Source organism: Loxodonta africana, chromosome 11 (genome assembly GCF_030014295.1).
Source record: "Loxodonta africana isolate mLoxAfr1 chromosome 11, mLoxAfr1.hap2, whole genome shotgun sequence".
Classification (NCBI taxonomy): domain Eukaryota; kingdom Metazoa; phylum Chordata; class Mammalia; order Proboscidea; family Elephantidae; genus Loxodonta; species Loxodonta africana.
In genome coordinates this window covers 23,847,946-23,860,119 of record NC_087352.1, presented here as the reverse complement: position 1 = coordinate 23,860,119, position 12,174 = coordinate 23,847,946, and the positions used below count along the sequence as shown (strand labels likewise).

The 12,174-nt window shown below is 45.3% G+C and overlaps 1 protein-coding gene across 5 annotated transcripts in view; it reads right to left on the bottom strand.

Moving 5' to 3' along the window:
• The window catches only part of NCR1 (natural cytotoxicity triggering receptor 1), a 29,574-nt gene that overhangs the window by 5,027 nt on the left and 12,373 nt on the right, over positions 1–12,174 (bottom strand). Inside the window, exons 2-7 of one of the 5 annotated variants that reach the window (XM_064293344.1) lie at positions 12,139–12,174; positions 11,670–11,954; positions 8,502–8,780; positions 7,784–7,834; positions 6,777–6,824; positions 829–6,634 (exon numbers count right to left, since the gene is read on the bottom strand). In XM_064293344.1, coding sequence (XP_064149414.1) covers positions 6,405–6,634; positions 6,777–6,824; positions 7,784–7,834; positions 8,502–8,780; positions 11,670–11,954; positions 12,139–12,174 — 929 coding nt within the window. In that variant the 3' untranslated portion in view covers positions 829–6,404. The remainder of the gene's footprint in view (positions 1–828; positions 6,635–6,776; positions 6,825–7,783; positions 7,835–8,501; positions 8,781–11,669; positions 11,955–12,138) is intronic. The other 4 variants (XM_064293347.1, XM_064293343.1, XM_064293345.1 and 1 more) reach the window with 4 other exon arrangements.

Below are 12,174 nucleotides of genomic sequence, written 5' to 3'. Positions count from 1 at the left end.
ACTTACGGCTCTTCTAGCCATAGTCTTTGGAACTCCCACCAAATGACTGGGTGGGACTCTGCAAATAAGGTGCTTTGTGGCCCACCAAGATAATTAGATAGCTTGCTAATAATGTAAATAAAGTGCATAACGCTCTTGGGATCAGAACAGGCAAATAAAGCGTATGGAACCCTGACAAGAGGATTGGTCAATTTTGCTGTTCTACTAGGCCTAAATGGAGACAGAGACAGAAGCTGCTCTAACACAGAAGACAGAGGTAACGGAGGCAGCAGAGCCAGGACAGAGAGGGAGAGCTATAACACCAGAGATGGCAAGAGATGATGAGAAGAGCAGCAGAACAGGCAGCAGAACCAGGAGACTGGTGTGAGATGGCTGCGGCAGGGCTTGCTGACCCATGGAGCTAGATGTAACACTTGCACAAGAAGGCGTCCAGCAGGGCCTGGCGGTAAAGGGTGAGAAACAGGTGTCCTGATCAAAGAACTGCACCCTGAGTTATTCCTGTTACTTCCAAGTTGATCCCGATCCTGAGTTGTACCCTCTTCCTTCTCTAATAAACCACTTAACTGTAAGTATGGTTCATGAGTTCTGTGAGATGTTGCAGTAAATAACTGAACCCAAAGGTGAGAGGGAGAGTATTGAGGGAAGGGGAGAAGCTGATGTTAGAGATGATGGAGTGGTACAGAAGTTTGGAAAAGTTGGACATTTGGGACATCTTTAACCTCTGCGCAGTGCAATGGGTCTCTTTTATGTGGCCTTTCTCGCTATGCTCCTTTAACTTCCACCCAAGTGATTAGGTGTGACTATGCAAATAAGGTGATTGTGGCTCACCAAGGGAATTGGTCGGTTTTGCCATCCTGCTAGCCATCCCAGAGGCGGGAAGAGTGGATCTCACCACCAGCAAGAAAGAAGAACTAGGAGTGGAGTGCTGAGGAGTTCCTGGAACCAGGAGACAAAGAGAGAGTTGGAACATGAAGATGGTGAGAAGTGGCAGTAGAGAAAGGATGGCAGCAGAACCAAGAGACTGGCAGGAAACTGCAGGAGACCTGCAGGAAGCTGGCAGGAGAAGGTGTGGTAGGCTTCCCAGCCTACAGAGTGAGAAAGCTGAGCACCTTCTGGTAGGAGGCTTGCTGTTCAAGTAGGGTGCCTCTGGGTACTTGCTGGAACTAGGTTTGCTGACTCACAGAGCTAGAGCTGAGCGCCTTTGGGCCGAGGCTTACTGATGGAGTGGGGTGCCTCTGGGCACTTATCAGCAGAACTAAAACAGCTTTGTAATACTTGCCTGAGCAGGGGACAAGCCAGGGGGCCAGAGAGAGGCATGCCTGTTGGCATGGCTGAAAAGAGGCTGTCCTGATGGAAGAGCTGTATCCTCAGCATTCCTGAACCTGACCTGTAATTTGTCACTTCCTTAATAAACCCTGTTATCATGAGTATTGTCCAAGTTCTGTGTGGCCATTGCAATGAATTACGAACTCAGCAGAGAAGTAGAGTGTGCCGTGGGAGGGACAGATAATGTCAGAATTGGTAAAAAGGGCTTGCGATAGGAGTTTCGTCTGACCTTTGCCTCATAGGAATCAGCCTTGGGCTGTTGATCTTGATTCTCCCTCTCCCTTGTAAAGTTAGAGGAGGTCAGAAGCCTCCCCCATGCCATTTTTACATTCCGCCTCATGGGAACCAGCTTCGTGCTGATGCTTATAAAAGAAATTATCCTTTTGGGTTGGTTGGAAGAGGCTGGTAAAAACAACCTGGGGCTCTGGAGAAAATTGGAGCTCAGAGAAACAAATTTGAGTCTCAATCTTAGACAGACTGAAACCACAGGGTTGGATGAGGCCAACCAGTGAATGGTGGATCTACTATAGAACCCTAAAGAGAACTGTTGTTGGAGAGCTGGGCCATAAAAGAAGAAACTTAAAACATTGTATGTTGCCCTGAGATAATCTTTGAACCTTAAACCAAAAATATTCCCTGAAGTCTTCTTTAAACCAAACAATAAGTTAGTGTTAAAATGGTGTGGTGCGTCAGCCCTCCACTAACTTCACAAGGGGAAGGAGAGAGAATCAAGGTCAACATCAGCCCGTGGCTGATTCCTATGGGGTGGAGATCAAACACCTCCACCCTCCAACCTTTTTACCAGTTCTGACACGAGCCGTCCCTCTCACGGCACTCCACTTCTTTGCTGGGTTTAATAATTCGTTGCAATGGCCACACTGAACTCACAAACAATACTCACGATTATGGGGTTTATTACGGAAGTAACAGGTTACATTCAGATCAAGAACAACTCAGGATACAGTTCTTCCATCTAAAGAGCTTCTTCTCAGCCATGCTCACAGGCAGGCCTCTCTCTGGCCCTCAGCCCCTCAGCCCCTCAGCCTCTTGGCCCCTGTCCTGCTCTCGTAAATCTTACAAAGAGCTCTTTAGCTCTGCTAAGTGCTGGATACACCCCACTCTGCCAGGAAACCTCTTATCTGAAGGCCCTCAGTTCTTTTGCTCCATGGGCCAGCAAACCCCAGCTCCGCCTAGTGCCTGGATGTACTCCACTCCACCACGGCCCAAAAGCACTCAGCTCTTTCTCTCCATAGGTTAGCACATCCACTGTAGCCCCCTTGCTCTGTAGGCTGGGAAGCTCACCAAGCCATCTTGTGTCGGTCTCCTGGTTCTGCTGCCACCATTTTTCTGCTGCCACTTCTTGCTGTCTCTGGTGTTACAGTTCTCTGTCTCTGTCCCCTGGGCCTAGGAGGTTCTCAGTGCACAGACCCTGAGTCCAAAGCATGTGCACTGCTCTTGTCTATTCTTCTTGGTTGTAGTAAGAACCACCCCCTCCCCCCTGGGATTTTCTATCTTTTAACCCTAGTGGGATGGCAAAGCAGACCAATCCCCTCATTAGGGTTTCATACATCTTATTTGCATGGTCCCACCCCTACAAGGGTTCCATGCAACTTATTTGCATTGTTTGCAAGCTGTCCAATCCTCTTGGTGGGTCACAAGCACCTTGTTCTTATAGTCCCACCCAATCATTGTGGGAGGTATAACACCATGCATGGCTCAAAGGCTGTATTAAGTAATTCACTGCATTGCAGTTAGTTTATTTAGTAAAGAATATTTGCCTTGACCATCCTGTTCATTTGAAGAACTAGCTACATGGGATCAAATTGACAACAGCAACTGGAAAGATCAGAAAAGAAGCTTAGGGGGCCCTGAGTTTATGTTAATGGGGGAGGAACAATTCAGAAAAGGAGGGGGGGAATGACTGCACAACTTGAAGAAAGTAATCAATGTCTCTGAATTGTACGTGTAGAAATTGTTGAATTGGTATATGTTTTGCTGTGTATCTCTTTCAACAACAGTAAGCAACAACAGCAACACATTGTATGATTCCATTTCTATGACATATCCAGAATAGCTAATCAAGCCTGACTTAGCTATTGCCTCACAGAGCTGCCCCATCTGCATATCTGTACGTAGTGTCTCTAACCATCCTTCCCCTGCTGTTCCAGGCTCTATTGTAGGTACTTAGACATAGGGACAATAGATTGAGTTCCTCTCTGAATAAAATTTACAACAGATGAATGAGTAATCAAAATGTTGTATATCCATACAATGCAATATTCCATTCATCCACAAAAAGGAATGAAGTCCAGATACATGCTACAACATGGGTGAACCTGGAAAACGCTGCTTGAGAGGAGAAAGACACAAAAGGTCACTGTTACGGACTGAACTGTGTCCCCTAAAGTATGTGTTGGAATCCTAACCCCTATGCCTGTGGATGTAATCCCATCTGGGAATAGGTTTTCTTTGTTATGTTAATGAAGCTATATCAATGTAGGGTGTGTTTTAAACCAATCACTTTTGAGATATAAAAGGAATGGATTACGCACAGAAGCAAGGAAGCACAAATAGGGAAAGATTGATGCCCTGTGGAGATCACCAAGAAACTGAGGAAGAGAAGCTGAAAGAGACAAGGATTTTCCCCCCAAAGTAGACAGACAGAGCCTTCTCCTACAGCTGACACCCTGAATTTGGACTTCTAGCCTCCTAAATGTGAGTAAATAAATTCCTGTTTATTAAAGCCACCCACTTGTGGTATTTCTACTACAGCAGCAGTAGATAACTAAAACAGCACATATTTTACCATTCCAATTACATGAAATGTCTAGAATAGGTAAATCCATAGAGACAGAACATAGATTGGTGGTTTCCAGGGGTTGGGGAGAGAGGGAAAATGGGGTGAAACTGTTTAAGGGTTTGGTGCTTTCTTTTGAGGTGATGAAAATGTTTTGGAACCAGCTAGAACTGGTGGTTTGTACTAAATTCATTAAATCATTCACTTTAAAATGGTTAATTTTAGGCTATGTGAATTTCACCTCAATAAAAAATAATACCTGATGGTGCAGGAAGTATCAGAAAAATAAGTCGAGAGGTTTCAGAGGAAGCCAGTAAAGTGGTTATTTCTAGGAGGATGTGGTCAAGTGTTGAACACAACTTACAGATAAACAAAGATAAGGGCTTAGACGTGTCCACGGCATGTTCCAGGAAGCTCATTAATGTATGTGACAGCAGAAGCGTCAGAAGAAGTGTGGAGAGAGAAACCAGTTCCCAGCGTGTTGAGGAGGAAAAATTGGATATTGCCAGTGTGGGTTATATTCCAGAGAAATTGGTCTCTGGCTCCGTGGACCAGGAAGGAGAGTTGTTGCGTGTCGGCGAGTCAATTGTGACTCATAGTGACCCCATGTGACAGAGTAGAACTTCCCCATAGGGTTTTCTAGGCTATAATCTTTGTGGGAGCAGATCTTCAGGTCTTTCTCCAGTGGAGCTGCTGGGTGGGTTTGAACCGTCAACCTACTGGTTAGCAGCCAAGTGCTTAACTGTTGGACTACCAGGGCTCCAGTAAGGGTAGAGGGATGGGCATCCTTCCATATGATCATGTCCATTTTCTAAAGCTTTAGCCCCTGCTTCTAACTCAGAGTTGGAGAACTTAGGTCCCATTGGTGGCGATGGTGGAAACGATAATTGTGGATTGCTGACCTCACGTCTTTATAACACTGCTAAGAAGGAGATACTTCCCACTTCTTTGGACAAACAGAGGGTGTGGTGGCTAATTTATTTGTCAATCCTGCTAGGCTATGGTGCTCAGCTGTTTGATCAAACACTAGTAGTCTAGATGTTGCTGTGAAGGTATCTTGTAGATTTGATTAATATCCACAATCAATTGACTTTAAGTAAAGGAGATGGCCCGTGGTGATCTGGGTAGGTACAATTCAATCATTTGAAGGCCTTAAGAGCAAAATCAGATTTTCTGGAGAAGGATTCTGCCTCAAGACTGTAACTTAGAAATCCTGCCCGAGTTTCCAGCCTGCTGCCTGCTCTATGGATTTTGGACTCAAGACTGCAACATTAACTTTTACCTGAATTTCCAACCTGTCACCTGCCCTATGGGTTTCAGACTTGCCAGCCCCACAATCATGTGAGTGAATTCCTTAAAGTAAATCCCTTTAAATGTATACATATAAGTTGTTGTTAGGTGCCGTGGAGCTGGTTCTGACTCATACCTTAAGTACAACAGAACCAAAGGCTGCCTGGTCTGCACCATGTGGTCTTTGCTATTTTTGAGCTCATTGTTGCAGCCGCTGTGTCAATCCATCTCGTTGAGGGTCTTCCTCTGCTTACCTGCTACTTTACCAATAGGTATATGTGTATGTATTATATAAACATAAAAACCAAAATGACAAATTTCTTGCTGTCCAGTCGATTCCAACTCATAGCGACCTTATAGGACAGAGTACAGCTGCCCCATAGGGCTTCCATGGAGCAGCTGGTGGATTTGAACTGCCGACTTTTTGGCTAGCAGCCTGACCTGTGCCACCAGGGCTGCTATATAACATATATTTATATAAATACAAATATATCTCTATCTATCTACATAAAACCAGTACCAGATGCCATCTCATGGTGACTCCATGTATGTCACAGCAGAACTGTGCTCCATAGGGTTTTAAATGGCTAATGTTTTAGAAGTAGACTGTCAGGCATTTCTTCTGAGGCATCTCTGCGTGCACTCAAACCTCCAACCCTTCGGTTAGCACTGAGCACGTTAACCGTGTACACCATCCTGGGAATCCTCACTAATAATAGAAGTACCAATATTTAGCTTGCAACCTAGTCACCTGAAGTAAAGACTACTTTTCCAAACCCACCTTGCTTCTAGATGAGGCAAACTATTACCTGACCACTGAGAAATAAATGAAAATGTTGCATGAGTGTTTCCAAGAAACCTTTATAACAAAAAATTGGGCAGTCCTTATCCCTCCCTCCCTGCTTCCCTCTGTACAGTTGTCCCATATTTCCTGCAGTGACACCCTATTCCATAGGTCCAACACAGAGCTCACACAGCCCAAGCTCAAGGATCAGCTTTCAGCTCTACTTGTGGCCACTGCACCTCTTGGTCGTTTGTTGAGGGGTCTTTGTGCTCTAAACCTTCTCCTGTGTTCCCAACTTGAAGCCCTGATGGCTCTCTCTTGAGTCCTTTTCCTGCTGAGCCAGTCCATAACCAGCAGACCTACTATGGCCACCAGGATGATCACAGCCATGCCAATCCGAAAGAGATTCTGGGCGGTGTGATCCCAGAAAGTAAGCTCTGGGGTCAGAAGAACAGAGTGGTCACTGATGGGAACACACAAACATACACCACCTCACCACATCTCTTTCCTTCTCTCCTTCACAAATCATGCTTCTTGCCCAGTTCCTCTCTTTAGAGCCAAAAGTCCATGCTTACTTACCCTTCTGTAATTCTGTCTCTGTGGTTGAAGGGTAGAGGTCCCAAGAGTCTTCAGCGGATAATCAGGAAAATGAAGAAGTGAGATAAAGAAGATCATGTTGGTCTTCTCCATCCCAGCCCCTCCTTCCCTTGGGTATACTACATGACATTCTATAGCTTTTCAAGGTCCCAATCCCACACTTTGGGTCCTAGTGACTTCATCTGGCAGTTAGGATAGAAGAGTCAAAATGGACAAGTCCAAGGAAGAACTGAGCTCTAGAACTAATACACTGTCTCTTCATGCAAGTCATATCTCCTACCCAAGTCTCATTTTCCTCATTAAATCAATATCATTTCTTCCTCCTCACACATAGTAAAATTCAAAGTCTTACCATTTTTTTTCAAAGTCCTCAATGAGCTTCTACCTGACCCTATCCCACCATCCATCATGAGCTACTACCTCACCCGCATCACCACTCCTACTATCACCATCATCTGGAAATGATGTCAGATCACCTCTCTGATGTAATTTCCATCTTCCTCCTCCTCCCGGCTGTTCTTTTATCACATTGAATATCTTCCTGCCTTAGGGCATTTACATTCGAGCTCTTTCTGGAACCCTCTTTCTCCAAATAGGCATAGGATAAACTTCAAATATTTGTTCAGTTGCCTCCTACTCCATGAAGCCAATCTTGAAAAGCCTACTTAATATTGCTACCTGCCCTCCCCCACAAAGGGGCACTCCCAATCACTTTTACCCTGCTCTGCTTTGCCTTTTTCCATATTATCATCTCATACTTATGTGCTCTATAATTCATTTTTGTTATCCTGACTTTGACTCATGTTCTCTTCTCCTGCTAAAATATAAGTACTACAAATACAAGAATATTTGTCTGTTTGGGTGACTGATAAAGCTGTAGTACTTGGAACACACTGGGAACTCAATGGACGTGTTGAATGAATACCATGTTTGTAGAGTTTTGGGAGGCTGTAACTGCTCCCCTGAGCTTTGAAGCATCAGCTACTCACCATCATAAGAGGTGGGCTCTGTAGGTGCAGAACTGTTGTCTCCAATAAATCCTGGCAATGGTGACAAAAAAAAAAAAAGTAACAGGTTTTGCTTTCTTCTGGTCTACTCATTTATTGCTGTCCTGGGGTGGTGCTAATGGTTAACATGCTCAGCTACTAACCAAAAGGTTGAAGGTTTGAGTCCACCCAGGGTGCCTTGGAAGAAAGTCCTGGAAATCTACTCCCAAAAAATCAGCCACTGAGAACCAGACTAGAGCACAGTCCTACCGTGACACACATGGGTCACCATGAGTTGGAGTAGGCTCAACAACTACTGGTTTAGAGTCCCTGATGGTGCTGCTCACCTAAAGGTTGGAGGTTTGTGTCCACCCAGAGGCACCTCAGAAGAAAGTCCTGGCGATCTACTTCCCAAAATTCAGCCATTAAAACTATGCGGAGCACAATTCTGCTCTGACACACACAGGTCACCCTGAGCTGGAGTCTACTCCGCAGCACCTGGCTTAGCTAACTGTTACCTGTACTCTTCCCCTCCCTGTCCCTCTAGCACTCTTCCTCATCAAAGACTGACTAGCCCCTAGGAAGTGGGTGTTGTGAGGGCATTGGTGGAAGATACCTGTCGGCATCTTCTCACCTGTTCCTTTGCCCACCTTCCCCATCATTGGCTGGGGTTCACTTAGGGCTCCAGGGAGGACACGGGAAAAATTGGGGGTTTTCTCACCTGCCACCAGGAGCTTCACAGGTGCACTGGGCAAAGACCATGCAAAGTCATTATAAGAGCCAAAGCATCTGTAAGTCCCTCTGTGGGCTGGCGTTATAGAGTGTATGGGAAAGTCTGCCTGATTTTTCCCATATTTTCGCTGTGGGCTGCTGGATCTTCCCTCCTTGAGCAGAAAGAATGTGTTTGTTGCAGTCCCCAGATGACAGTGGAAGGTCACATTCTCTCCTGAGACCACCTCAGGCCCGGGTTGCACTGAGAGGGTAGGTATGTCATACATCCCTGTGAGAGAAGGTGACTGGTAGGTAAAGAGCATCTTCATCTTGCCTCCTACATTCTGTTATGAATTGAATGGTGTCCCCTCCCCACCCCCCAAAATATGTTGGAATCCTAACCCTTATACCTGTGGATGTAATCCCATTTGGGAACAGGGTTTTCCTTGTTATGTTAATGAGGCCATATCAGTGTAGGGTGTGTCTTAAGCCAATTGCTATGAGTTGGAATTGACTCAACGGCAGTGGTTTTTTAAATACATAATCATACACCATTACAACAATTTCTACATGTACAACTCAGTGACATTGATTACATTCTTCAAGTTATGCAAACATTCAGCCATCCAATTGTTCTACCACCATTGACTTAGACTCCACTGCCCCCTGAGCCTCTCATCTAAACTTTCAAGTTGCTGTTGTCAATTTGATCTCACATAGATAACTCTTTAAAAAAGCACAATACTCAAGGTAGATAGATATACTTAAGATAAACTATTTTTTTTGTTCAAAGAAGACTTCAGGGGATAGTTTCTTAAGCCAATCATTTTTGAGATATAAAAGGAGCAGATTATACAAACAAGCAAGCAAGCACAGATGGGGGAAGATAGATGCCACACCACATGAAGATTGCCAAGGAACTGAGGACCAAAAGCTGAAAAAAGACAAAGAGCTTCCCCCAGCCCCAAAAGAGAGATAGAGAAAGTAAGATAGATAGATAGGTAGAGAGAGAGAGAGAGAATCAGTCTTCTAGAGCTGGTGCCCAGAATTTGAACTTCTAGCCTCCTAAACTGTGAGAAAATAAATTTCTCTTCATTAATACCACCCACTTGAGCTATTTCTGTTACAGCAGAATTAAGAAACTAAGACAATCTCCCATCCCCCTTGCCCTTAAGACCAGGATATAACTTCCCAGAGTCTCTGTCCCTTCTGTTTCCTAGATTTCTTCCTTGTAATGGATGTACCTTTCCTGGTCTCTCCTTCAAGACTAAAGCACTCACTTTCCCAGCTTCCAGGAGTGCTAACTCTTGAGAGCTTACAACTAAATCTTTCTCTGGGAATTGCCCTACACCAGTGGTTCTCAGAGTTTGGCCCCTGGACCAGCAGTATCAGCATTATCTAGAAGCTTGTTAGAAATGCAAATTTCCAGGCTTCACCACAGACCAACTGTCTTAGCCTCCTAAAATATCCCAGAGTCTCTGTCCCTTCTGTTTCCTAGATTTCTTCCTTGTAATGGATGTACCTTTCCTGGTCTCTCCTTCAAGACTAAAGCACTCACTTTCCCAGCTTCCAGGAGTGCTAACTCTTGAGAGCTTACAACTAAATCTTTCTCTGGGAATTGCCCTACACCAGTGGTTCTCAGAGTTTGGCCCCTGGACCAGCAGTATCAGCATTATCTAGAAGCTTGTTAGAAATGCAAATTTCCAGGCTTCACCACAGACCAACTGTCTTAGCCTCCTAGCGCTGCTGAAACAGAAATACCACCAGTAGGTGGCTTTAAAGAACTGAAATTTATTTTCCCACAGTTTAGGATTCTAAAAGTCTGAATTCAGGCCACCAGCTCTAGGGGAAGGAAGTTTGCTCTGGGGGAAAATCTTTGTCTCAGCTTCTCTAGCCCTGCCGTTCTTTAGTTCTTTGGTGATCGCACTGTGGCATCTAGCTTTCCCCCACCTGCGTTTCCGTCTTTCTGTGTCTAATCTGCTCTTTTTCTCTCTCAAGAGTCATTAGGTTTAAGACACACTCAACACTGCCCTGGTCCGCAGTGGTTAAGCACTCAGCTGCTAACCAAAACGTGGGCAGTTTGAACCCACCCAGCCACTCTGTGGGAGAAAGATATGGCAGTCTGCTTCTGTAAAGGTTACAGCCTTGGAAACCCCATGGGGCAGTTCTACTGTGTCCTGCCCAGTTGCTGTGAGTCGGAATTGACTTGAAGGCAATGGGTTTGGTTTTTCAGTTTTTTGCGGGGGGTGAGGTGGTGGGGAGGCAACACTGATATGGCCTCATAACATAACGAAAAGGAGCCCTGGAGGCAAAATGGTTAAAGCCCTGGTGGGTTTTAGCCCACCAGCCACTCTACAGGAGAAAAGACCTGGAAACCTGCTCCCATAAAGATTATAACCTAGGCTGTGGTGTAGTTGTTCTCTGTCCTGTCCTAGAGCGTCCCTATGAGCCAGAATTGACTTGATGACACACAACAAAAACAACATAAGAAAACCCTGTTCCCAAATGGGATTACATCCACAGGTGTAGGAGTTTAGGGTTCCAGTATATATTTTAGGGGGACACAATTCAATTTACAACACCCACTGAATCAGAAACTCAGGGGGAGGGACACCCATCTATATTTTGACAAGCCTTCCAGGTGATTCTGATGCCTCCTGAAGATGAGAACTGCTTCCCTGGGCTAAAGATGACCTGCCTTCCCTAGGAGTGGTCTTCATTCAATGATTGGTAGATACTGAGCATATAAAGACCCTGAACCTCTAGTCTCATTGGAGACAATTGTTAAAGCCCATCCCAGGTCTCGAGTTCCTGTTCGTTTCATGAGCTGTCTGTTGAAACTGTCTTATAGTTCAACTTCTCCTTCTCTAGTTTTGCTTCCCTCATCCATCACATGTGTTGCTTTTGAGGACACTTCCCAATAATACCCCTGCACACAAATATCCATCTCAAAATGTTTCCTGGGAAACCTGACCTAAGACAAATTCATATACAGACAACGCTCTGAAGAATCACCCCAAAACACATACGCTTAGGAAGTGGTTGACCCCAAAAGAAACTGTCGAATAGGGCTTGGAAGAGCTTAAAAGGGATTAATAGATGATCCTGCCAGGATTCAGGCTGAGGAGATGTCTCCAAAGCTAGGGAATGGGACAAGGAGTTCATTGTCTTCTCTTACCTGTTACCACCAGATCCAGGGGGTCACTTGGCTCTGACCAGAACTCCCCACTCAGATAGACACAGCTGTAACGCCCTGCAGTGTGTAATGTCATGGCCGGGATGCGGAACCTGACTTTGTTCATCAATCCATGTGATTTCTGTCTCTCTAAGGAATAAAGTTGCCCCTTAAAAAGCAGGTGGTACTCAATAGCATCATGGATTCCCTGGCACCAGATAGTCACTGGTCTTCCCTTGGGAATTATGGAATTGGGCTTGGCCCAAATGGTGGGTTTCACAAGAGTATCTGAAAAGGAACCAGAGACAGATTGCAGATGATACCCCCGACTACCACCACCCTACTTTCTACCTAGCTGCTGGCCTCAAACCCTCCTAGCAGTCGAGAGACCCTGCCCTCTCTCCCCAGATGTTCGCAGGTGGAGACTTAGTCTGAACCCGGAAGAGTGCTTCTGAGGTTTGAAAGGACTCACGCTTCTGGGAGCAGATCATCTGGCTCAGACACAGCC